Source organism: Eleutherodactylus coqui, chromosome 2 (genome assembly GCF_035609145.1).
Source record: "Eleutherodactylus coqui strain aEleCoq1 chromosome 2, aEleCoq1.hap1, whole genome shotgun sequence".
NCBI lineage: Eukaryota > Metazoa > Chordata > Amphibia > Anura > Eleutherodactylidae > Eleutherodactylus > Eleutherodactylus coqui.
Window position 1 is genome coordinate 42582205 of NC_089838.1, and position 27900 is coordinate 42610104.

A 27900-nucleotide genomic window follows, 5' to 3' on the forward strand; every position below is an offset into this window, starting at 1 on the left:
GCTCAGAGTATATGTGCAGCAACTACCTGATCATATCATTTTCTCCCTGGTAGCTTATTTATCTGTACTTCATAATCATTCTGCCCTTGTAGTAATAAAAATCAACTCTCCATGTACTGACATCCTGCTGCATGCAATGGGCATGTATAGCAGCCATTCTAGGGGAAACAGATGCAGGAGAGGAAGGAACAGCAGAATGAACCAATCATGTGACAGAAAGGACCCAAAAAGTTCCTTTTAACCCCTTTAGTGGCACGCCCGGAAAATCTCCGGGGCTTGCTGCACCATGCAGTTAAACCCAGGAAGATTTGCGTGGACAGCTCTTTGTACCCCCATGATCTGTCCCCAGGGCTGCTTTTATTTTTCTCATGTCCCTGCTATTCTGTTCCCTGAGACTGTGTAAAGAGAAGCTGTTCTGTGCTGCTGACAGCTTCTCCCCTTTACATCGCCTGTTCCCTGCTGGACCATAAACACTACATGGTCTCAGGGCATCTCAGTGTACAGTCTCTACACTACTGTACGTCACAATGTGATGCCCTGAGACCTTGACAGTGCATGGGGTTTCGCGAGGAGAGAGCAGAGGAAAGGGTAGACAAATAAAACCAGTGCTGGGGACAGAAAATCAAGTAAATACTGTATAAGGGTATGTTCACATGTAGCGCATTTTTATGCAAATCTGCAACATATTTTGGTGTGGTTTTTGACTTGGATCCATAGCAGATTTCACCAATTCAATTTGAAGTGTGACCTTTGATTTGGATCCGCATCAAATTCTGGAGTCAAAATCCGCCCACATGAATTCCGCAGCCCTTGAATGCACCCTCAAGCAGGCTCTATAACTAAGCTGTTCTATGCAGCTGTACCTGCACTAGAGAGGACAGTGAGACGCAGCTGGAACCCTCTGCAGCTATGCAATTAGCTAGCTGAAGACTGATTCCTCAGCATCATCTTCACCTAGATGCATAGCTGAATAGGGGGTTTGTACGAAAAAAACAAAAAAAGTACAGAAAAGGTTGATAAAACCTTTTGCAAAAATGCTTATAATTGTATATTCTGTACATAAAAAAAAAAATTAAAGTACAGTTACGATTTAAGTTTTAATGCATCACTAAGACCCAATGCCCATGGATGGATTACCGCTGCCGAATTCACGGCTAGATGTACGCCGTGAATTCCGCAGCAATGTTCGTCCATAGACATGCCATGCTAAAGGATTCTTCCCTGCCCACAAGCGGAAATTAACTGTGATTTTCCGCTCACGGGAAAGAATCGCAGCATGTTCTATTCTGTGGGGGGGGGGGAAATTGCACGGACGGCTTCCACTGCAGTCAAAGGAAGCAGACCGTCCCGCAGCGATTCGCGACGGATCCGCTCAGGCCCTTCACCGCGCATGCATGCCGGTCGAGACTCTCGTCGCAAATCCTGACAGGTGAGTAGAGGGTCTCTGGAGGGCGCCGGGTCCGATTCTGCTTCGAGATTACGCAGTCAGAATCCGACCCGGCCATGGGCATGAGGCCTAAGACATGTCAGGCAGTGTCACCTGAGGGTGTAGAGCTTACAAACCAATCCTATTGCCACATGTTACTGCAGGAACCCGACAGGCATAGTGTGAAAATAAAGCTACAGACATTAGTGATTATACAAATATAACATAAATTACTACAAACCATCTTTCTTCTCCCTCTCCTCCGTGATTCGTCTCTGCGCAAGTTTCTCATATTCATCTTTATCCCACTTCCGGCGGAAATCTGTGTTTTTTGACTGAAAAAAGGCAAAGATACTGTTAAAAGAGATCCATAGAATTAAGGCAGACTAGCCATGCAAACATTTCACTGGTGGGAATGTAATAAGAATGTCTTATTCAGGTGAAACGGCTGCAGATGTAAGAGTAGCGTCAGAGCGGCGTCTCATCAACCAGAAAATGCAGCGCACTTTAAGGATTTTGTATATTTTTTCTAAATTGGTCACTATAGGGGTATGCTGACATAAGCCCGAAGGCTTATACAAGAATTTCATGTAAACGCAAGCAATGCAATCCAACAACACAACTGCGCAAATGTACCTTTTAGAATTACCAATCACTTATCAATTAAAGGGATTGTGCCAAGTTCTAAAGTTGTGCTCTATCCAGAGGGAAAGGCATAACTTTATGATCAGTGGACGCCCGAGAACAGCGGCATCGAAGGCCCCTTCACCAATTCATTCATTTCAATGGGAGCGCTGGAGATTGAGTGCTTGTATTCGGCAATTTCCAACGTTCTAAGCTAAATGTCAGCGTGCAAGCACAACCTCCGCTCCGTTCATGCAGGGAATCCCATTTTTAGGGGTCTTATTGAGATCATGGAGGCGTAGTGCTCCAGACATCTCACCCAGCTGCCCGTCTCCAGTCACTGTGAACAGGCAGTCGTTAGATGAAAGACTAGTAATTATTAGAAAATTATAGTACCAGTGTTTCTGGTGGCGCAATGCGCCACATGGCCCTGCGACACGCACGTCGCCCGCGCACGGCCCTGCGACACGCACGTCGCCCGCGCACGGCCCTGCTACACGCACGTCGCCCGCGCACGGCCCTGCTACACGCACGTCGCCCGCGCACGGCCCTGCTACACGCACGTCGCCCGCGCACGGCCCTGCTACGCGCACGTCGCCCGCGCACAGCCCTGCTACACGCACGTCGCCCGCGCACAGCCCTGCTACACGCACGTCGCCCGCGCACAGCCCTGCTACACGCACGTCGCCCGCGCACAGCCCTGCTACACGCACGTCGCCCGCGCACAGCCCTGCTACACGCACGTCGCCCGCGCACAGCCCTGCTACACGCACGTCGCCCGCGCACAGCCCTGCTACACGCACGTCGCCCGCGCACAGCCCTGCTACACGCACGTCGCCCGCGCACAGCCCTGCTACACGCACGTCGCCCGCGCACAGCCCTGCTACACGCACGTCGCCCGCGCACAGCCCTGCTACACGCACGTCGCCCGCGCACAGCCCTGCTACACGCACGTCGCCCGCGCACAGCCCTGCTACACGCACGTCACCCGCGCACAGCCCTGCTACACGCACGTCACCCGCGCACAGCCCTGCTGTGGCCAGATGGGTTGTTGTTAGTAGCTTGACACTGAGCAAAAGTCCCTCACTTGTTGCTTCCTTTCCAGTGAGCTGACTAGCGACTTATAACCAGTTTCTTGCTCGGTATCCTGTTGGGTCCTGCGTTCACATGGGACAACTATCGCCCATAACCGCTCTATAGCTTTCCTGGGCAAAGCCACCCCAAGCTTGGTGTCACATGGGCGTAAGCGCATTTACGCAATAAGCGTTGTGTTTTTGGGTGTACAAGTGCGTGTTTGTATTTTTTGCGCATGCACATCCAGCACAAAAAAAACAAACACGCAAGCCTCTATTATTGAAATTAAGTTACTTAGTTCAATATGTGCTATTTTGATGCACAAATACACAGGAGATCAGAGCGCGCTACGTATTTGTGTGTGAGATAGATACACGAGCAAAATACACGTGAATGAAGCCAATGAAATCAATGGCTTCTATCCACTGCGTACTACTGTGCAGGTACTCATGTGACGCAGGCGTAAAGGTAGACATGATACTGCAGCAGCACTCTATACAAGGGGAGGAATATAGTGAAACATGGAAGGTGGAGCCTAGTGTGGAAGGGAGGGGTCTGAGAGGTGATAGAAATCTATAAGAGATGAAGCTCTGGACTTGTGCTCAGACTGGGGGTCATGATGAAGGCGTTCGAAACAGATGAATGTAGCCGGGCTGAGGCGACACCAGTTATACAGCTGGTATATTGCTGCTGACTTAGTAATATCCAGACAAGACTTCCCAGAGTACTTCTAGAAGGTCCACAGCGGAGAGCGTCTGCCCGTCAAGGGGGAAGTTCCTGACCATAAGAGGCTATGCAGGGATTTACAGCGTAGTTTAGAACATCTACGATCACACATAATAAATTTTATATATATATATACACACACACACACACACACACAACGGGTAGGTAGAACTCATAGTTAGGCGGGTCGGCCACAGATCCGACTACAAGTATTGCAGCGTTTTTTCTTCTGTCCAATAGTTGAGCAGCTTAGTGGAAAGTGGGTGGATCCCATTATAGTCAGTGGGGGTCAGCCCGGAGCTGATCGGTTCTGTCCAGAGTTGGTACCATTGGCAGCGGGGACATCCTTTCTTCCTCCCCAACGCCGGTGTGACAGCACCCTTTCTTATACCCACTTAATATTTGCGGCTTTGTGGGTATTTTATTCTATTAGTGAGCTACTTATAGGCCCATTTATACGGCGTGATGATCGCACAAAAATTGCTCAAAAGCGATCGTTCGAGCGATAATCGTTGCGTCTAAACATGCGGCCATCGTGGACTGCTAGATGATCGTTAAATTCAGGCCAACCTAAAAATCGGCGTGCGGTCTTCTCAGGACCGCACACTGACTTCTCCATCGGTAGGTAGCATTGCTTCCCGGAGAACAAAAGGAGCTGAATGCAGATAAGAGCCCTCCAGCTATTAACTGCATTCAGCTAAGGCTTCATTTGCATGCTAATAAGCTATTAAGTAGCTGAGTGGCTACTTCATAGTTCATGCAAAATGATCACTCATCGCTCTGTGTAAATGGGCCTTATATCATTGCATCTATGGGGAGTTCTTAAAGAGACGGCATACTGCTGGGATATGGGAATATGATTACTAGGGGTCTGGTGTTTATGACCCCTCGAGTACCCACAGGATAGGGGATAACTTGCTGATCTATGGGGTCTCAGCACTCCCTGTAGGGGATGCAGTAAGCCGGCAGTGAGGAGGGCAGGGGAAACGGGACCCCCATTCTTGGGATCAGTGGGGAGCTCAGTGGTGAGCCCCCCTCTGTACAAGTTATCCACAACTCTGTGGATAGGGGATAACTTGTTATTCTGGTAGATCCGGCTTACTGCCCCCCCCTGCAGTTAATGGAGTTCTGGTCGGGCAAATACTGCATTCATTTTCAATGTGACTGCCAGAACTAGCCGGCGCTCAGTCACCCCTCTGGACTGCGCCTGCTCGGCCAGCACTCCCTTCATGTCACTGCGGAGTCAGTAAGCCAAACCTCCGGCTCTTCCGCTCGCCCAGACTCCGACATATAGGAGTGCGGTTTTACTGTATTATAAACGGTAACGTCCGGCTTTTCCTCCCCTTCGGATACAATAATCCTACATCCCAGTCAGCCATGTTTATGATAGATGGGGTTAGAGGAGGAGGACAGATATTTACAGGACATTTCAAAACGTCACTAACTCCGATGAAAGGAAAAATGCAACAAACTGCGCATCGATTTAATAATAAAACATATATTTTTTATAAGCCTCAGGCGGCTCTCACAGCGCCCGCTTTTTACCGCGATTAGCATGGCGTTTGAAATGCTGCGCTAAGGCCGGCTGCACACGGCCGTGATGGGCTCCACCGCGGAATATTCCGCGGCGAAGCCCGTCACGGCGCCTCCCAGAGACCCCATACTTACCAGCAGATCCGGCGCTCTGGGTCCCGCATGACGTTTCGGCGTGACGCTCCGCAGCATCATGTGACACGCCGGCCACGTCACAAGACACACCCACAGCGTCACATGACTCGGCCGGCCGCGTCATATGACGCAGCGGCGGTGGGCGGAGAGGCGATTTCATGCTATCTTCCGCTGTGTTACAGCGGAAGATAGCGTGAGCGGACGGCTTCCATTGACTGCAATGGAAGCCGTCCGCGTGTACACCTGCGGCAAATAGAGCATGCCGCGGGTGAGGACGGGAGATTTCACGGTGCGGAATTCCACAATGGAATTCCGCACCGTGAGCATTGAGCTATTAGGTTCAATAGAACCTAACAGCTGCGGGCAACGCGTCGGATTTTCGCCGCGTATCACGGGGCGGAAATCCGTCCGTGGGAAGGAGGCCTAACTGCAGTACAACACTGCTATTTATTTTAACCCTTTCCAATCCAATTTGTATTCTGATTTTCCTATGGGGCTTACTCTTTTTCTGCCAGTATACAACGGTGCCATCTGCTGGCTAAAGCCAGTACTGCATGAGGTGACACATTGGATAGGCTCCAACAGCAGAGAGACTGGCAATATAACGTAAGAGAACCCCGACGGACGTCTTTCAACATCAGAGCTGTACAGTGGATTGGAGAGGGTTAATGGAGCCTTCTAACACCGCCATTTGTGAGGCTGTCTGTTCTATTTTTGCGCATTTTTAACACATCTCATCACAGATCACAATTATGGGTGCGTTAAAAAAAACGCAGTCATATGCATTTAAAAACGTTACGTGAAATCGCGGTAAAATGCCGCTGTTTCTGATGCTGCATTCTCCTAACGCATGTGTGAGCGGCCCAAGTTGGTCAATTGCTACTAACTCCGACCCCACAACTCTGCGAAGAAGCGACTCCCGCAGTAAAGGCCAGCAGGGACGCGGGTCGCCCGTTCTTAGGATCAGCAGTGAGACCCCAACCAATCAGTGGGCAGAATAACTTGCTGACCATCCCCCTCACAGGATCGGGGAGACGTAGAGGTGGCCGACGCAGGTGAACATCAGAATTTCGATTTGCCCCCATTGGCCGATCCTCAGTCCGTGTGACATAAAATCAAAGGTGCGCAGTAACGGGCGCTCATTGGGTTGGGCCAGGTATTTGGCTCATCTAAAGAGATATGTAGTGGGGTATTTCAAGTAGAAGCCCCTCAGCTGGCGACGTGATTGGTCCGACCAACACAGGGGGCAGTCAACCGTACGAATGGCGAGAGTTGCAGAAGCCACCTAGTGACTATATACCGTATTCACACCCCGTTTCCAACAAAGATCTAGGAAAGCAAAAAAACCCAAAACATTGTGATGCTTATGGGATTGGGGGATATAAGCATGTCAGCGCCCGATTACAGAGGTAACCCCTGTACATGGGGGTCATCCACACATCTACGACCAGTCTTAGGCTGGGTTCACACAGGGCAAATCCGCCTGCGTCCGCTAATCCCGGGATTAGCCAGCCAGGTGGACGAGATTTCTGAGAAATCTCGTCCACACGGGACGACAAATCCGCTGCCGCTAATCCGGCAGAAACCGCCGCTGCGGCGTGGCTTTGCCGAACGCAGCATGTCTATATTTTTTTTTCCGCTGCGGCCTCTTCACAGCCACGGCGGTCCTCCCGGCGGAAATGTCGGGAATCGGTCATGTGTGAACCCAGCCTTACACCGCTCAGTCACCTAACTGGGTGCAAGAAGTTGTTTGCAGACATCAGTATCCCAGTTTCTGAGCAGAACATGCTGGGACTTGTAGTCCCACAGGATGCAACGGAAGTAGATTATTGCAGGCTGAAGTAACCCAAAAGCGTTACGTACATGGAACCATCCCGAGCAGAACTCGGCTTCACCAGGCATCACTCACCCCACTTCCTGACGCCATCTTGCACACCCTAAAGCCGCCCGTCGCGCCGTATGACGTCACGCGGACCGATAGCTCCTACAGTCACCATGACCACCGCCTGGCCCCGCCCACCCAAAGACCGGAAATATTAGTGCGCGCCTCAAACCGACTTACAACGGACATGAGAGGCGTTATAACGTGATAATATAGCGGGAGTAATGAGGCGGGCCGAAAATATCATAGTACATATAATCTAGGCGCGCTTCCGGGTAGCTAGTGAGACGAGAGGCGCCATATTTACTGTGGGCATGTGCCAACTCTAAAGCCGGTATAACGAATGCTTTTTTTTTTTTTTATAAATGACAGGTTATGAATGGATTCTCTCTCAGAGAGGTATTATCAGAACTGCTGTGCTCCGAATATGAAGTTTTACAAGAAGTACAGTGGAGTATATCGGCGACGTCACTAACCATAGAGTGGACCGGGAGACTAGACAAGTCCCTGGGATAGAATCACGTGTGCTGTGTGCTGGAGGACCAGAGGCATGCATGGCAACAAGGTCAGCCGTCACTACATTGTCACTTAACCCTTTGATTGCATTAATGTACTTCTCATCCCCCCACGTTTTCATGGTTTTAGGGCTCAGTGTGGATATGTACTTTCCATTATTTCCCACTGTATTGTTATTGCATTGGTAGTCTGAGATACAACAACTTGCAGTGATTGGCTCGTGTTAGCCAATCAGAGTAGCCTGCAGACTAGTGGGCATTAAGTCCTCTGGCCATCTTCATTCATCCGCCGGGTCGTATTAAATGTGGATTTCTAGAATCTTCCCCCATGGATGTTGACTGGAGATATCTGCGCTGCCAGCAATGATGGCAGTTATAACCATCCACACAATGAATGCGCTGTACCAATCTCCCATAGACGGCCATGTTACCGCTCATGTGAATTGTGCGAAGTACGTGAGCAAGAATAATCCCAGCATGTTCCATCTTGGTGCGTATACATCCTGCGGGATCCGGCTGCGGGCGCTCGGCTGCAGGGGGTGTCATACAGGCATGTCTTTTCTCTCCAAATATTTTGCCCACCGATACGGTCCAGCTGCAGTCTGATGACTTGGACTGACGCCATGATGGATCCTTATGACATTGCACCTGGGTCATTAGACCTGCGGTCCGGCTACGATTTGTGCCGTTGGTTGGGTACAAAAGTTCGCCTGATTTTTAACAATCAATGTTATTGCTTTTAGTCCCCCTAGGAAGCCTCACAATGTGATTGTTGGATGGCTTATAAAATGCTTTATTTTACTAAGTATACAAAAGCATTATTGCCTGTCAGTAATACTAGGAAATTATAGAACCACACAGCACTGCTGCATGCACGCCACACCCACACGGCTCTGCTACACGCACGTCCCCCCCCCAGCTCTGCTACACGCACGTCCCCCCCCCAGCTCTGCTACACGCACGTCACCCCCCCGGCAGCTCTGCTACACGCACGTCACCCCTCCCGCAGCTCTGCTACACGCACGTGTGTCGTCCCCCCCGCAGCTCTGCTACACGCACGTCACCCCCCCCCCCGCAGCTCTGCTACACGCACGTCACCCCCCCCCCGCAGCTCTGCTACACGCACGTCACCCCCCCCCCCGCAGCTCTGCTACACGCACGTCACCCCCCCCCCCCCGCAGCTCTGCTACACGCACGTCACCCCCCCCCCCGCAGCTCTGCTACACGCACGTCACCCCCCCTCCCCACAGCTCTGCTACACGCACGTCACCCCCCCTCCCCACGGCTCTGCTACACGCACGTCACCCCCCCTCCCCACGGCTCTGCTACACGCACGTCACCCCCCTACAGCTCTGCTACCCACATGTCACCCCCCCCCCCCCCACGGCTCTGCTACACGCACATCTCACACAGCCACGGCTCTGCTACACGCACGTCTCACACAGCCACGGCTCTGCTACACGCACGTCTCACACAGCCACAGCTCTGGTACGTTGCTTTCGCGTATGAGCTGCATGAGATTTACAAACTTCAGCTGGTGGCAGAGGTGACATCGTGGCTTGTTGCTGTGTCATGTAAGCTACATTAGCTTCACGGCGGTGTTGAACCCTCTGTGGTGACATGTTTGTACGATAGCGACGGTTTGTTCCAACACTGGACCACGGTTGACATTTAGATGAAGGCTGGACTGGTGTTGGCAGCATTAGTACTTGAGATGACATATCATCCCGCTCAGGAGATGTGAGATAGTGGTGAAGGACAATACTTCAATGCTGTTGGTCAGTATGCACCACCAGCTATGTATGTGGACATTTGTGAGGTGTCATTTATTGGAGTCTCCACACAGGTGTGCAGCTACAAACTGCCAGACTGAGTACTGCTGTATCCATAGCAACTGAGGCCACTGGGGTTTGTGGGGGATGTAGTCCGCCCATAATCCCTCATTCAGTGGAGAAGGAAAATAAAGGACCTGTGGTGACGTCATTGTCATGTGATCATGGGTTGAGGCTAAAAGCCGGTAACTGATTACATGATGGTGACATCATCACAGGTGCTGTCAGGCTCTGCATGTAACTTGCACAGCACATACGTACTAACAGACAAGTGGTCGTTAGCACTTTGATAGCAACTGAGGCCGTGAGGGTTTGTAGGAGATGTAGTTCATCCGTAATCTGCATAGAGATGAGGGACCTGTGATGATGTCACCGTCATGTGATCAGGGTCGGAGCATATCACTCAAGGGCACGAAGCCCAGGTGACTGATCACATGATGATGACCTCATCACAGGTCCTATAAGCACACAGCTGCTGTCAGGCTCTGCATGTTTTATATTTGAGGACCCTTGATAAGGTCACTGTCATGTGATCAGAGGCGGAGCATGTAACTCACACAAGCACTCACGGACAGGAAGTCATTAGTATTTTGATATTGTTAGACAGTACATCTGGCAGGCTTGGGGGCTTTGTTAGACCCCCGTCTGTCATGGAAACGCCTCAGCATTTCACCCTCATGCTGTAGGGTGAAGATGGGATAACTAATGCTGCAATCCCTGCTGACAGCAGCATCTAAGGGGTTAAATGACCTGTATCAGAAGTTTGTTCTCACATTACTGGTGTTTTTCACTTCATCCTGTGATTGTTTTCTCTTTTTTTCTTAGATCTGTGCTCACGTTGTGGAAGGAGAATTAGAGGGTAACGTACCCGGACTGGAGTCTCCTCAGCCATATAAATAATGGCAGCTAGAAGGTGTTTCTTAGCGCCGTGCTGGAGAATCCTGGCTGCCCGGAGGACTTCGCTTACTGCATTCACACCCTCTTCACTCAGTGCTGTTCTTAATTGTCAGGTAAGAGTTTACTTACAATAAAACTCTACAAGAAAATACATTTTGGGTTTCTACAACCTCCAAAAAGTTTTTTTGGTGTGGAGATCGCAGGAAAAGTTGCACTCCGAGGATACCTGTGATCGGCTGCTGGCGAGCCCTCATTCACTGTAGGGCTGAGGATCTCCGGCTGTCCAGACCAGGAGAAGCAGCCGCTGCCAGGTGTCCTTCCCCCTCCACTAACTCCTTTCATGTGATCGCACTGATCGGACGTTACACTGAACGTAGCGTAGCTTCACTCCCCTCCGACTCTAGACTCTCAATGATCTTCAGAACCGGAGGTGAGTAGGAGCAAAGCTACACCGTGGCTCACAACAGGAGGCAGCACAGAGTTCCTCTATGTGTGAGGGGAGGCAGGACGTTACATGGGACTGTATGCTGGATGGGACAGAAGAGTGTTTGATGTGGGACTGTGTATTATGTAGGTGTGCAGTGCATAGAATGGCCTGCGGAGGCTGCTAGACGGAGCCATTCTGATGCTTGCAGAGAGAACACCTGAGTAGGGGAGGAAATGTGATAAATGAATCAGATCCTGCCACACCTAAAAAAATAAAGATATAGCTCAGTGGAGCTAGAAGGGCTGCTAGCCTGAAGTCCGGTGCGCACCAATTCTGGGACTGTCATATGTCTGAAGGAGGAGGATGCCCTCCAGATGCCCGGATAAATGTCCACGGTAGTCACAGTGGCCCTGTGGTTCGTGAACCGTGGACATTTATCCGGTATTGTATGCTGTGATGCGCAATAAAGCTGGCAGGCGCCAGATTTGAAGAGAAGTGAAGTCTCTTGGAGCCTTTTCTACATGTGTGCTGCCCATTTCCTGACATTGAGGTCAGCGATCCGCAGGTGAGTAAACCCATCTTGCCACAATTAGTTCTTTTGAAAGGATGGTGAAAGATGTTTTACATGGGACTGCATATTGGAAGGCTATATTGAGGAGCTGAAGGTAGGGGTAAGTATTAGGTGTTTTACATTGGACTGTAAGAGGAGATGATGGGCGTAAGATTGCATGGGGCAGTATGTTGGGATTAAAGGAAATGAAATGATTTTTCTTTGCATGGGACTGTATGATGAAGGAGGTGTAGCTTTTACATGGGACTGAATGATGAAGGAGTTAATGGAGCAGGGGGCACTATAACCAAAGGGGCCACAGGGGATTACTATAACTAAGAAGGGTCACTGCAGCACAGTATAACTACGGTAAGAAGGGCCACTATTTATTATGGGAGAGTTACAGAGAGGGGCATTAGAGGAAGCAATAGGAGGCGAATACTGTGCAGAGATGGTTCATAGCTGGTGATGGAGGTAAGAGCCCTGATAGAGAAGTAAGAGCTTTCATAAGAGGGTGCCCCACCCTGTAGATGCTATGGTGATGCTGAGTGTGAGGCACAGCGTGTACTCAAATAATGCATCCACGTGAGGGCAGAGTTGATTTGATAACAAACCGCCCCACCTCACGCTAGGATGCGTATACAGGGCGTCTCAAAATTGAAAAACAACTAAATAGAATGAAAACAGTTTGGCAGACTAATTTGGCATGCAAGCTGTCACCAACATGACCTCCATTTTGAATGTTGCCGTCTTGGGTTCAACTCTGATTTTTCCAGTGGGAAGGTAGGTGTGCGATACATCAAGCTGGCAGAGCAATTCAACTGAAAAACAATGGTGTGCTTAATATTAACATAACTTTATTCGTACTCACGTTAACACACTGATTTTTTTCATTACAGGCAATGTGAGTGACAGCGTTCTCTCAAGGCGTACGAAGCACGTGTCATCGCTGCAGATTTTAATCAACGCCACCCAACCAGACCTCCCATCACCCACTGTGCAGTTGCCAAACTTCTTTGCAAATTTCGAAAAACAGGTTCTGTCGCTAAGGCTGCCTTCACACGGGTGAGAAAATCTCGTCAAATATGAACCCCATTCTTTGGAAAGGGGTCATACACACGAGTGATGTTTTCCTGCGGGAAACAAATCGCGGGATGTTTTCTGCGTGCTCTTGCATCGCAGTGCCCATCGTTTTCAATGGCGCCGACGGCAGCATCGCACCACGTGCAGGGTGAATGCGGTGCAATGCAAGTTTTCCCCCATTGAAAATAATTTGAGAAACTCCGTGATCCTCTGCCGCAGGGAATTCACTTGTTGGCAAGGACAGTATGGGGCTCCTGTTTCACGGCCTGATATCGCGATCGCCCATATGAAGTTAGCCTAATAAACCAAAATCTGGATGACCAAAAACAGTGACTGAGAAAACATCAGCAACCGCTGTTCTGGCTTAATTCAGGTTTGTTAGAATTTGGAAAGACGTTTGGCACCTGCACTGTGGGTGATGGGAGGTCTGGTTGGGTGGTAATGATTGAAATCTACAGCCCTGACACATTCTACTTGAGATAACGCCAACATTTACATTGCCTGTAATGAAGAAAAATCACTTTAACATGAGAACCAATAAAGTTATGTTAAAATAAAGCATACCATTGCTTTTCTGGTGATATCTCTGTCTGTTGATATATTACACACCTTCCTTCCTACGGAGAAAATTTAAAGTTGAATCTAAGCTGGCAGCATTCAAAATGGCCGTCATGTTGGTGATATGGGCTAACGGGTTTCTCTCTTCTGCCGCAGTTAGTATGCAAAATTGAATCACCGTCTGCCGAACCATTTTCATTCTACATGGGTGTTTCCAGACTTTTGAGACACCCTTTATATTACACCCTACAAATTTAGATCACAGTGGTGGTTTGGAGTATTGCTGGAATACAAATTAGAAGCGCCTCATGTGTGAGACGATTTAGCCAAAGTGTTATAAGGTGTCAGGAGTTGCTCACCTACGGCTCCTGAAGATTCTTGGCAGACCAAGAACAGTCCAGCTGGTGGTTGCACGTTCCCTTCTTTGACAGCTGGATGGAGTTAAAAGGAAGCGGCTATTGAACGCGGCGCTGAGACCGGGAGACAGCGGGGCAAGTATAAATCACTTCACAGGTTAAAAGGATCAGGCAACGTGTTTCTCTGCCATGGACCGGTAGTTTCAATGGCCTCAGTAAGCCGCTGGTCCAAACACGTTGCTAGATACTTGCCCAGTCCTTTTAACCTGAGAGAGGAAATCATTTATACTTGCCCCACTGTCTCCCGGCCTCGGCGTTGTGTTCCATAACCTCATCCATTTAACAGTTTAGAGTATTTGTATAGGGAGTGTTTAACACAAATAGCCCAAAGACTTCATGATTGAGTAAAGCATCCCCCGCCCCCCAACTATCAGCTCTTGCAGCTCCATTACTTGTAACATAAGATCTGTGAGATCTAAGTGGTGTGTGATCCAATGCATAGAGGCCCCCACTTCACAACTTAGGCTACTAACTAGATCTACTAACACCCTGCTGCCGTATCCCACAGGAGGCCTTTGCAGTTCTTGCCTCTCTGGGTCAGAAGTGTTTTGGCGGCTCGAGGGGGACTTGCACTATATTAGGCAGGTGGTTTTATTGTTATGTTTTGGTTTTAAAGGCTGTACTACTACAGAGACCGTCTGTAAGGGTTAGCATTACCAATGTACGGTTGTCCACTTAAAGGGCCTAAAACTATACAGAATATTCCAGGTGTTGTGTGACTAGTGATTGTATAAAGGCAAAACTATGTTCTAGTCATTTGCATATGCCTCTTTTGATGTGTTACATGATTTAATTTGCCTTGGCAGCAGCCGCCTGGCACTGTCCACCAGTTAACTTATTGTGTTGGTTAATATTTAGCAGTCAATGGATTTTTCTTTTCGTCAGGAATTAAATGACTTTATACTTTTGCAGGTAACGACTAAGGCATTTCTGCACCAAAATGTGACCATGCCGACACATTGCGGGGAGCAAAAGAAAAACTTTGTACTCAAGACTCCAAAAGTAATTCTATTTTATTTTTATAAGTTGCATGTCAGCAGATTTGTGCCCATGGACAGCACAAGGTGCCAACAGATTCCCCATTACAATGTATTACTTTGGGCACAGAGGGAAGAGTTCATTGGGTGTCTTCCCTCTGGCTTTTTCCTGCCTGGCTTGGATGGATTGAAAACCTGTCAATCAAACCGAGTTGGACAGGTAGAAGCTGGAGGGAAGACACCCAGAGGACAAAGTAAAACATAGCCCATTGCAAAGAGGTAGCCTGTGGGCACTTCATACTGCGCACGGTGAGGGCGACATCTGGACGGGATTCACAGCCCGATATCGCCTCGCAATCCTTCTGAAAGCCCCTGAATGTGAGGCGTTTTCACATGGAAACAGCGTCTTATCACTGCAGGGCTGAAGGAATCCCCCATAGTGAGGGGAGATAGGGAAGCGGAGCTACAGGGGATCTCTTAGAGATTCGCCCATATTTGGAGAGATAGGGGGGCAGGACAAGAGGGCTTCCGCAGGGATTTCCAGAGAGGGGACGGGGCTATAGGGTGTTCTCATAGTGATTCCCCTCTAGCCAAGACATGGGGTGGGTCCCTCTAGCCCCGTCCCCTGTCTTGGCTAGAGATGAATCACTATGAGAATCCCCTATAACCTCGCCCCCACTCTCGTGGAAGCCCTGGGAAGCCCCTCTAGCCCTGCCCCCTATTTCTCTAAATACGGGGAGATCTCTAGCAGATCCTCCGGTCTCTTCTCGCTATGTGGAATTCCTGCAGCCCCGCAGGCTGTTTCGCTATCTTCTCCCATTGATTTCAGTCGGGCCGGCGCTGCATATGTCATCGATGACATTTTCTTTGAAATTAATCTGCCTTTTAATTACAGGGCACGCGTGATGCTGACCCTACACAAATGGCCATTCGAGAGAAGGTGTTGAGCATAGTGCTAAATTGCTTTAAACGTCATGGAGCAGGGAGCATTGACACGCCTGTGTTTGAGCTAAAGGTTAGTTGTTGATGTGAAATAATAATGTTTTTTTAAATTGGTGTAAGATGTTGTAATAATACCATAGAGGGATTCAAAATGAGAAAAGAAATATGAGCCTTAGGCCTAGTGCCCACAGCCGTGACAGGCTCCGCAAGCGGAATTCCGCAGCGGAGCCCGTCACGGCGCCCCCCCCCAAAGACCCCATACTTACCTCTGGATCCGACGCAATAGAGCGCATGACGCACCGGCCGCGTCATATGACACGCCCACAGCGTCACATGACGCGGTAGGCGGGGAAGCATTTTCACGTGCTACAGCGGAAGATAGCGTGACGGATGGCTTCCATTGACTGCAACGGAAGCCGACCGCGCGTAAGCCCGCGGCAAATAGAACATGCCGCGGGTGAGGACGTGTGATTTCAGGGTGCGGAATTCCGCACCGTGAGCATTGCGCTATTAGATTCAAAAGAAACTAATAGCTGCAGGGCAACGCGGCAGAAATCCGCCCCTGGGAATTAGCCCTTACGCTCAAAGTCCACGGGTGGGTTTGATTTGCGAAATCCGCGCGGAAGATCCGCGAATCAATCCGCCCATAGGAATGCATGGGCATCCGCAAATTAATCAAAGAATGCAGATTTAATTTGGGGATCTTCTAATGCATTACATCCTACTGCAGGAGAGATCAAAGCATCCAATGATCTTGTCCCCTCTGGGGACCAAAAAACAAAGTAAAAATAAGTTTTAAAAAGTTTTACGTGTATCACAGAAAGGGAAATATAAAAACAGAGTCACTAAAAACAGCCATATACTGTACTTACTAATACAGGAGGGCAGCTGTCTGCACCCCCTTCAGCATGCAGGCAGCCAAATGCCAAATGAGGGAGCCAGTTACACCTGTGGAGGACACCGATGAGACAGCCACTCACACAACCTCCTAATATAGAGGGAGGTGGCTGCTTAGTGTCAACCCCGTCTCCAAGCAAAGATGAGAGAGAGACACAGCCCCCTGTCCACGACCGTTGCGGAATATCGACAGCAATATTCCGCCACGGGGGAGAGGGGGGTGGAGGTCACTCTCAGTTCTCTGCGTTGAGCTTTTCTGACAGACCGGCTCACCACAGAGAATCGCGGCATTAGATCTCATGAATGGAAAATCGCTATAACTCTCCGCTCGTGGACGCGGCAACTGCGCTTTCCATAGCAACGCTATGGAAAGCTTCACTGCATTACCCTTGGCCGGATTATCGCCGCGGGTAACGCAATGAACAAACGCCCGTTGACAGGCAGCCTTACACACAAAGACAGTCTTTCAAATGATTGAAAGATTGATAATTCTAGCGATCATTTTGCATAAAGTACTAATGGGCACTTATGCCCATTAGCACTTTATCGGCTTCATTTACATGTAGATGAACCTTCAGCAGTTGTTTGCAAATCCCATCATGTGGTCTGGACTTCTAACTCAGCTGCATTGTCTTTGCAGGGGCTGCAGTTGGCTGTCAGCTGAATACAATGTAATCAGCTGCTCCCGTGGAGAACACAGTGTGTGGTCCCTGCTATCTCTCTCTGACTGAATGATGGAACTGAATGATGAAATTTATGCTCCCCAAAAAATCATCGTTCAGCCGAAGAATGAAAGATGGAAGTGTTTACATGCGACAATTATCGCTCAAAAGCCATAGTTTGAACGAATTTTGAGCGATAATTGTTGTGTGTACATGGGTCCTAAAAGAAGAGCAGGTTACAAGACAAAAATGGAGGATAGGAAATTTTATAGTTTCGCTCACAAGGCTATAGGTTGACAGAACAGGAAATCCTAAGGCCGGTACTCTTCTGTCCTGATCAGATGCTGCTGTTGCAGATGCAACATGAGTATCTGCATTGTAACTATTAGTTCTCATCCAATTTTCTGAGAAACCGATGTCATTAGAAGAGGCTGTATGAGATACTTACCAACTGATCATAATAGGATTACTCAGATTTAACAATGGAAGACGTTGTCCTTTGAAGGAAAAAGAAACTACTTTGTAATAGGTCTGGATTAAAACTGTCCTATTATTTTATGTATCCAGCTTTTGTACAGACCTATGTGTCTCCATGGCAACCGACAACAAATTCGGTGTAGTGTGATTAAGCTGTCTTAAGGCCCATTTACACGAAACATTTATCGTTAAAAAAATAGTTCAAATGAGTGAAAATGAATGATAATCATTCAGTGTAAAAGCATTAAAAGACGAATGATAAATCGTTCACTTTTTGTTCAACGTTTATTTTATACAGGTGTAAAAACCATCGTCAGCTCGTTCACTAATCGTTTGGTTTACATACAGATTGTTCAGTTGTTCTCATTCTCTTATACAGCGAATCTGAACCACTGAACGATTTCTCGTTTGAACGGACTGCCTGAGCGAACAAGCAAACTGACATCGTTTGGTGTAACGGACCCTTACTCCTGTCTGCCCCACACTCTGACCAGGAGTATTGGGCAGATCCCAAAGTGTAACTGCAGTTTGTTTGTCTCTTACCTTGGCCATACATACAGTAGGTCACAAAGTGATAGGATAGTTATCATCGAAAACTACACTGAGAAAACAAAAAAATGGTTGCATAGATGGATATAACCTTTAATTAACATTTAGCTGATTAATATAGGGTCTCCATAATACATTTAAGACCTTTTCTTTTATACAAAACGAGGATTGCATCTTAGGCCCAATGTCCGCGGGCGGATTTGAATTGCGGAATCCATGATGGCCACTCATGCGGATGATACGCAGTTCAAGCCGCCCATAGGGAAACGTGGGCGTCCACAACTGAATTATAGCATGCGGATTTGATTTGTGGACCTCTTGGTCTGGAAAACAAATCGCAGCATGATCAATTTCAGTATGGTTTCCGCACGAACGGCTTCTGTTGAAGTAAATGGAAGCCGTCTCATCCGCAGCTCGAATGACATTGCGGGTTCCGCATGAGACTTAAAAAAAATAATCTGTGCTGCACAAGTCCGACAGCAAGCCTTGAGGACCATCCGCAGTACAGAAAACCCGGAAGAAGAGGGGTCCGCGTAGATGCCGCCATCTGCACTGACAGGTAAACAGGGTCTCCCATCATGGTCACAGGCCAGATTTCGTACGCGGAATCTAACCAGCCCGTGGACATGAGGCCTTAAACAGAGGAAAAGTATAAAGGAAAGAGGTAGATAAAATTTTGGATCCATTCACTTCCAAAAACCTCACCAATGTTGGTCTGTGTGAACATGAATCATTAGAAATTTGCACTTTGGTTCTATAGTGTATGCACATTACCTTCTAAGATAATAACCTTTCCTATATACTTACCATGTCATGGTGTAAAGGCCCTTTTACACACGATTGTTGCTCAAAATTCATTCAAATGGACGAAAGTGAGCGATAATTGTTTCACGTAAACGCGGGCAGTCCTGTACTTTACGTTTGACGATGGATTATAGCCCGCATAAAATCCATCGTTCAGATGGTGGGAGACAAAAGTCTTTTGCAGGATGGTTTTGTTTTGCGTTGCATATTTAATCAGTGCAATGCTTACTCAGCCAGGAGGAGAACAATGGAAACTGCCAGCCAGATGTTTGCTCAGCTGGACGAAGTATTTCTACAATAACAATCGCCTAAACACACGCTCAGCTGAGCGAACAACTCCTGGAGGTTAATGCAGGAGATTAAAGCCTCCTGCACATTGGCAGATTTGCATTGCAAAAACCGGATCGGGATTCCGCCTCCGGATTCTGCAGCAAATCCAGCCCATAGCATGCTATGAGAAAACGCGATTTCCTGCCCACGAACAGAAATCGATTTGCGATTTTTCCGCTCACAGGGGAGAAAACACAGCATGCTACGCACGGCCGGCTTCTATTAAAGTCAATGTAAGCCATCCAGCCCGTAGCCATTCTGCAATAATCATTGCAGAATGGCTGCAAAAGCCGAATCATCGCTATAGCAACGGTACGGTGTCCTCCCAACTGCGCGTCTGCCGGCCGACGCTCTGGCTGGCACATTCGCAGCAGAAAAGAAGACACCGGACAGGTAAAGCTGGGGTCACCGGCTGGGCACCGGGTCGAACTCCATTGCGGGAAACCCGCTTGCGATTGCCGACCCGCCCGTGTGCAGGCGGGCTAAAGCCATTAACTGCGGGTGTTATTTTATGCAAAAATGTCAGCAGTTTGTTCAGTTGTTCTGATGTTTAAGAGATTATCTTTGCATGTAAAAGGGCCTTAACACAGACACATCCACAGCTGCCTAGGTCTTTATATACTCTGCGGTGGGAGCCCAAAACATGTTCAGATCTTTCCTGGAAAATATTTGCCAAATATTTTCTTAGGAAAGCTATTTCTGCTTTCCTGTGACCAGATCTAGATCTACAGCTCTCACACATGGAGTGTTAGTCATCTGAAGAACATCCAACCTTCAGTAGCATTTTGTATTTTAGGCTGTTTCCTGAAGCGTATAAGTAAATGGGTAAATAAGCAAATAACACATTTTTAGTAGCCAAATTTAAATGCATATAGAATAAAAAAAACGTTTTCTATAAAGTTTGGTTTGGACCTGCAGCAAAACTGCCACATGTGAAGCCACCCGTACACGCCCTGAGCGCTGCGCCAGTATAATGTACTCAGATCATCCAAAGCTCTCCTGCCAGTAATCACCTGTACATCCAGATGAGACCCCCACAGTGCTAGTATACACATCCCCTCGCTGGACAAGTTTATGTTCACACATAGCAGAAATACTGCAGATTTTCCATGTGGAACTCCTGCACATAAAACCCCCAGCATTGCCAATACAAGCTACGTGTATGGGATTTAAGCAAATCTAATCCATATGGAATGGAAACAGTGGAGTTGACATATGCTGCAGATTTTAAATCCACAACATGTCCTGTCTCAGTACTAATTTCACCGGAAATTCGCTGCGGCAAATCCGCCTGCGGCTGCTAATCCCGGAGTTGGTTAGCTATGTGGCCGAGATTTGTCAAAAATCTCATCCACACAGGACGGCAAATCCGTCGCCGCAAAGCCGGCAGAAGCATGTCATTTTTTTTTTTTGGCGCTGAGGCCGCGCTCTCCTCTATGGGAGCGCCATCCATAATGGAAGAGTGTGCTGCCAAGCCACTCCAAAACCCACGGCAACGTGCCGCGGGTTTTGAAGCAGCGCTTTCCCCGCGAAAATCTTGCGGTTTTTACGCTTCGACCAAACTGCAAAATTTCCGTCGGGATTCCGCCCTGTGGGAACCCAGCCTAAAAGTAACGTAGATTTTGATGTGGATCTGCATTACAATCCGCACCAGAATTTGCACTGTGGAAAATCTGCAACAAATGAATGTAGCCTAAGGATAACCACCCAGAACATCCCCTCCTGCAATATAATTACATTCAAAGTCCTCTCCTCCCCCAGTCACACAAAAGGCAGCTAGCTGCCACCCCTCCAAACGCGTCAAAGGCCCTTTTACACGGGCCAACAGTCTTTTAAATGACTGCATGAGTGCTGATGTCACCGCTAAGGTCGCCAGCACTTGTGCAGAGCGTTTTAGACTGTAAGACTCGCCACTGGATCGCGGGCTTCTTGTCCACTTTTCGCTCATTGCTTCAGTGCCTATGTGAGCAGGGAGCGTTTAGCCAGGATTAGAAGCCAGCGACCCAACGAGGTTTTTTTAAGCTTACGGTTTAAGTCAGCTAAACAATTTGTGAAAGACAAGTAAGTGATTTTTTTTGCATTCACACTTAACGATTATCGCTCACATTGTTCGTTTGAATGAATTTTGAGCAATAATCATTACGTGTTAGTGGGCCTTAAATACAGCCAGACACCCCTCCACCCAAACACAGTAAATCTAGCCAGTGGTCCCCCTCTGCTTGCAGTGTAGCTCTGATAGCCTGCATGTCCAGCAGCTGAAGTGGTGGGCCCACTAGATGAAGAGGAGATCTTCCTTTCAACTCAGCGGGACTAGTCGCCAATGATAAGATTGAAAAATTCTGTTGCGTATTAGTGACCACTTAGGTCGCCATCAGTAGCCCTGACACGTTGATTAGTATTTGTTTAGGGAGCCTTTTGTGTGGGTCGATGTAAACTGTATTGTAAGGAATGATTGTTACTGTAATGTTCAGGCCCCATCAGTTTGCATATTGTCAGCAGCCCATCCTCTCTATACACGGGGAGATATGCTGTCGACAGATGATTTTTTGGCCTGCGTAGAAGATCAACTCAGTCGACAAACATCTTGCGAATGTTCGTCCGATTATCAGCTTGTGTAAAAGGCCCTTTAAGGAACCTTATTCCTGACCCGTGTCCGCATCTCCGCAGATTCCATGAAAAGAACCCAGCATGCCTATGTAGTAAAGTAAACCTCCCTGTGGTCCTTAACAGAGTTGAGCGAACATACAGTTGAGAGAGAGACAGACAGACACACACCCGGCGTCCCACATACAAAAATGCTCGAGTCTCCCATTGTAGTCAATGGGGTTCGTTACTCGAGTAGAGCTCTCGAATTTTACGAAAAGCTCGACTCGAATAACGCGGCCCGAGCATTTGGGTGCTTGCTCATCTCTAGTCCTTAACCATAGCTGTAAGGTCCTCAGTGCGATTAATGTAATGCTGGTGACTTCCTATGTCTGGCATGTTTTTTGTGTACCCCAACTGTAGACCCAGCTGGAATGCCACAACCTTCAGGTCACCGCAAAGGTTCCAGTTATGATTTGAATAGTTGATCAGCTTCAAAAGGAGTTCCATTGCTTCGTATGTCTCTTTTATTCCCACTGAACGTGCAATAGGAACAGAAGGCTTGTCCTTGTCATTGTGCAGGAATACAGCTTTCAGGCTAGCTTTACCAAAGTCTATAAACAATCTCCACTACTCAGGTACATAGTCACAATGTAGGTCCAGCATAAGGCCGTTCACATCAGTACAGAAACAAATGTCATTTTCCAGCTTGGAATATGATATAGATTTTACATGACAAACATAAAAGTGAGAGGCTGTTGTGCATTTTTGTAGTAAATTCCATTCCGGTAATCTGGGGGCTAACAATTCAGACTTCTCTTTTGATAAAGACCGGTCTCTCGCTAGATCATCTGCATCAGATTGTCTCAGCAGGTAAGGCTTACTCTGTTCAGATTCTGGCTCATAACATGCGTTAGCAGTAGAATGGAGCGAACATACTCTGGCGAGCTTGATGCTCGTTCGAGTATTAGCGTACTCGATGGTGCTCGTTACTCGAACAAGCATCAAATCGCGTCCGGCCCCGCCCCAGCTTTTGGCTCCTCCCTGCTGTGATGTGCCTGTCTTGGCCCCTCCCTGCCGCGACGCAGCGCGCGTCATTTGAAAATTTTTGGTCTGGGGGAGAGGGGGAGAGAGAAACATGAACCAAGAAAAAAACCAAAAAAAAGCTCTGGACCCTGCCTTCCACATACAAAAATGCTCGAGTCTCCCATTGTAGTCAATGGGGTTCGTCACTCGAGTAGAGCTCTCGAATTTTACGAAAAGCTCAACTCGAATAACGCGGACCCGAGTATTTGGGTGCTCGCTCATCTCTAGTTAGCAGCAATATCCGCCTCATGATCCCCATCAGAACTGTCACTTTTGGCGCTGTATTCTCAGCATCACGTGGCACCGGCTTCAAACTCCCAATCAGGAAAAATTATTTTAGATTTATTCCTATTTGAAAATCCAGCCCCATTGGTCATTCAGAAATAGCCGTCCGCGTGATGATCTTTCGGTTCGCACCCAATCGTAGGCACCGCAAACAGCATTGCCTCCCCCTTGCCACTGGGTCACTGTGTGTGGCCAGAGCGGCACACGGTGCAGCAGATGTGAGGCGCCCAGCTTTTGTCTTGATCTCCAACTTTACACCCAAAATGATACTTGTAAGCAATCTTCACCCTCTTTGTCAGGTTTTTGCGCTGAACGCATGCGGTATATTTAAGTGTCCGTTTTGCTAGTTGTCACACTGGCTATCATATTAGCACAAGATGTCTAAAAAATGAGTCCCCATTTAAACTGCTGACGTCTGAATTACTGCTGAATCAAACATTTCTAACTTTAAAAAATTGCTCCAATTTGCCTCGGTGTTGTATTACAAGCTCACCAGCAGCAGTAGAGATATTAGTAATTAGCGTTACATTGATAATTAGCATTGCAATGAATCTGAATGCATTTTTCATGTGTTTTTTATTATTTTGTCGCTATGTGACGGAATACATTATGCCCACATTATTATTCTGCTTATTTAAACTTACTTATAAATATTTTATCTTCTAACCATGACCGAGCACCTGCTGAGTGAGTTTAAAGAATCAGCCAGCGATTAATTCATTTGTTATTCAGCATGGATAGCGTGAACCGTGCGAGCTTGGGGATTGCAGTGATTAGACATTACCATACAGTGACAGTTCTTGCAGCAGGGAGGAGGGGGCAGTATTGATTGCATGGCTTCCATCTCCTCACCATTTAAGGTGTTATGGCGTTTTACTTGCATGCATCTTGTTACAAGGCCACTTTCACACGGGTGGGAAAATCGCACGATTTTCTCGCGATTCGACAGCGCTTCATATCGCATGTATGTGAAATAAGGGGCGAAGCATGTAAGTCATTCACTCAGGATAAGCGTCACCGTCATGTGATCAGCTGTGTGGCGCATTGTGCCACCAGAAGCACTGGTACTAGAATTTCCTAATAATTACTGGTATATACTATAAGTGCCACTAGGCAAACACATCTGTGATCAGACAGTGAAGGAGGCTGGCTTAGTTATTGAAAAGATCAGACCAGGTAGCCACGGACAGTCAGAAGGTGGGGGAAGACTGCAACGTTCATCTGAAAATTCTTCAAATCCTCCGTTATCATGTTAGGATTCGGCACTTTGCAGCCAAGATCGGTATTTGTGTGAGGATAAAAGTATGTCCGGTCTTAGAATGGAAATAAAATGGACAAGGAAACGGCCGCACTTGTTAGCGTGTTCATAAGAATAGCATTTCAGTGCGTCTCGGAAGCCCCACTTGAAAGGGTCAGAGAGCTTTCAGTATTCCTAGTAATTATTAGGAAGGTATAGTACCAGTGTTTCTGGTGGCGCAATGCGCCCCACAGCTCTGCTACATGCGCGTCACACACACAGTTCTGCTACATACATTGTTCATCCCGTACAACAGAGATCAGAGGCAGCACAGTACTGGAGATAAATGACCTGTGATGACATCACCATCAACCTCCCCCCCCCCCCCCCCCCCCTATTCACATAACAGTGACGCCAGCAAAGGTCCTGCATCCTTGTGCAGATTTCAGGCGGACTACAAACCCCCTGCAGCCTCAGTTGCTATGGAATACTAGCGAACACCTAACCGGACAGCAGCCGTGTGTGTACAGGAGCTGTGATGATGCCACTGTCATATGATATGGGGCAGAGCATGTAACTCCCTCACTGGGGATGAAGGACCTTTTGATGACATCACCGTCATGTGATTAGGGGCGGAGCATGTAAGTCACTAACAAACCGACTCACTCACTCATGCACGGATGGACAGGTCATCATTAGTAGCTTGATACACAGGGCTTGTATATGGTATTACAGAAAAGCAATTACAGATAGTCCCCTACTTGCGAACAGGTTCCGTTCCAGGAGCATGTTCGCAAGCACATTTGTTCGTATGTCCGAACAAATAGTTGTATGGAGGGGATCGCGGGTGGATCCCGCTCCATACAACATTGGGTGCAGGCTGTTCTTACAACCGGCACCCGGCGGCAGCAGTTCTGACAAGCCATGGCACTCATTAGAACTGTTAACACTTTAAATGCAGCTGTCAGAATAGACAGCGGTATTTAAAGTGTTAACCGTTCCCACGAGCAGCGCGGCTTGTCGGACCTGCAGCCACCGAGTGCCTGAAAGAACAGCCGGCACCCGACTTTCAGGGTCCTTGTACCGTGTCCCGCAATAAGATCACGGGACAATGTGCGGTTGCTAGGCAGCTGGGGGACTTTAATCACTTCTATGGTAAATATAACGCTTCAGACCACCCTGTTCATGCCGCCACAAATACTGCAAAGTTTCAAATATACTCACCTGGTCCGCAGCGTCCCGATGCCTCGCGATGGTCTCCAGTGGTGCTGCGGCAAACTGCAGTGTCCTCCCCGTCTGCCATCTCGGCTTTTTCTGGTGACGGGGCTTTGAATACGCCGCCTCCAGCAAAGCGAGTGCTGTGATTGGCTGCTGGCACTCAATTAGCCAATCACAGTTATTCAATGATGTCATTCATGGAATTTTATCTAGAATCCCAAGCCCAAGACCTTCCCATTCAAAAATAATAAAAGAGTAAAAGAGGATAGGATGGTAGGATGGAGACTAATAATCAGTCCCACACATACTGTGCTTTTATATAGCCCAGGCTAGTACCTGCCCTCCTAAAGGTGTGTCACCGAAGAGACGGTCATGCCAGTAAGGCAACTAATAACAATTCATTAACCGTTACCGCTATATGGTGGCTACACTAAACTGAGGGTAGTAAGTTAGACTCCCTGGTATGCTTAAAATGAAATCTTTGGTTACGTCCGATTGTCATGATCTGGTGCCGCTAACACAAAAAAACTGTGTGCTGTGCGTGGACGCTGTTGTCAGTAAACGCATGACCACGTCAGCATTAGTGCATCATGCCACTGGTGGGCATGCCGTGAAGGTCATAGTTACCATATCACTCATCATTTCCCCCGGCATGTATTCATAGTAGCATCATGTCACTAAGGGCGTGTTTAATTATGCGCATAATCACGTGCATAACCCAATGTGATTGTTAGTGCCGGCTCAAGCAGGTAACTGGAGCAAGTTCAGTAACGATGGTGACTTGCACGCCAAAATGGTCATCATAGTTACAATACATGGACGGCATTTAGTACGGATGACAAAGGACTAGAGATGAACGAGCGTACTCGTCCGAGCTTGATACTCGTTCGAGTATTAGCGTGTTCGAGATGCTCGTTACTCGTGACGAGTACCACGCGATGTTCGAGTTACTTTCACTTTCATCTCTGAGACATTTGCGCGCTTTTCTGGCCAATAGAAAGACATGGAAGGCATTACAACTTCCCCCTGCAACGTTCAAGCCCTATACCACCCCCCTGCAGTGAGTGGCTGGGGAGATCAGGTGTCACCCGAGTATATAAATCGGCCCCTCCCGCGGCTCGCCACAGATGCATTCTGACAGAGATCAGGAAAAGTGCTGTCTTGCTGTAGCTGCTATAGGGAGAGTGTTAGGTCTTATTTTAGTCTTCAAGAACCCCAACGGTCCTTCTTAGGGCCACATCTGACCGTGTGCAGTACTGTTGAGGCTGCTGTGAGCAGTGTTGCACAATTATTTTTTTTTTGTATATTGGGCGTGCAGACCATAGCGTCCTCAGTCTGCAGTCATTGTACATAGTATAGGGCCAGTAGTGGTGAGGCAGGGAATGAGGGAAAGGTGAAAGAGATATACTGTCTATATAGGCAGTGGGCTTTTTCAAAAAAATTGGGGAAAAATAGTATCTTTGGGCTGCCTGTGACCGTCTTCAGTGTACTGCGTGTCTGCTGGGGGTAGTAGTCCTAATTAATACGCAGCTAAGCGTTACAGCAGGCTTGCGCAAAATTGTTTCCTGGCTCTGCTGTGCCCGTTACATCACCGCCGTCATAGCGCCAGAGGGAAACAGTAAACATAATATACGCTGCATACAGTATCTGTCTGCTGTTTCAGCTCACCATTTAAAAAAAGGGAAGCCAAATACTTAAGGCGTACCACTGCCCTTTGGCGACTTGACTGCTTCTGCGCTGTGAATTCCACTAGCTCAGTCCTACGCACCTACGTCTCACTACAGGCGTGCGCAAAATTGTTTCCTGGCTCTGCTGTGCGTTCCGTAAGCGAAGTCAGCCTCCAACCACAGGCCAATAAGCCCACCTGCATTAAACCTCACGTTACCTCAGCTGTGCTGGGCACTGCAATGGGATTTATTTATGTACCGCCGGTGGGTTCCAGGGAGCCACCCATGCTGTGGGTCCACAGGGACTTCACATTAGGGATTTGTACCTGCCAGTGTCTATGTATTAAAAACCCCGGTCAGACTGGGCCATGCAGTGTGGGCCGAAGACCACCTGCATTTAATCGGACGTTACCTCAACTGTGATGGGCACTGCAATGGGATATATTTATGTACCGCCAGTGGCTTCCTGGGACCCACCCATGCTGTCGGTCCACACGGAGTTGTAACT

The 27900-nt window shown here is 48.1% G+C and overlaps 2 protein-coding genes across 2 annotated transcripts in view; one reads left to right on the forward strand and one right to left on the reverse strand.

Annotated features, from left to right (window-relative positions):
* The window catches only part of ZMAT2 (zinc finger matrin-type 2), a 57752-nt gene extending 50210 nt beyond the window's left edge, over window positions 1–7542 (reverse strand). Inside the window, exons 1-2 of the mRNA XM_066590681.1 lie at window positions 7428–7542; window positions 1668–1761 (exon numbers count right to left, since the gene is read on the reverse strand). Coding sequence (XP_066446778.1) covers window positions 1668–1761; window positions 7428–7445 — 112 coding nt within the window. The 5' untranslated portion in view covers window positions 7446–7542. The remainder of the gene's footprint in view (window positions 1–1667; window positions 1762–7427) is intronic.
* A 337-nt stretch (window positions 7543–7879) lies between these two features.
* LOC136611247 (histidine--tRNA ligase, cytoplasmic-like) overlaps window positions 7880–27900 on the forward strand; it is an 85685-nt gene continuing 65664 nt past the window's right edge. The window contains exons 1-4 of the mRNA XM_066590682.1: window positions 7880–7965; window positions 10573–10757; window positions 14591–14680; window positions 15551–15670. Of these exons, the coding sequence (XP_066446779.1) occupies window positions 10647–10757; window positions 14591–14680; window positions 15551–15670 (321 nt within the window). The 5' untranslated portion in view covers window positions 7880–7965; window positions 10573–10646. The remainder of the gene's footprint in view (window positions 7966–10572; window positions 10758–14590; window positions 14681–15550; window positions 15671–27900) is intronic.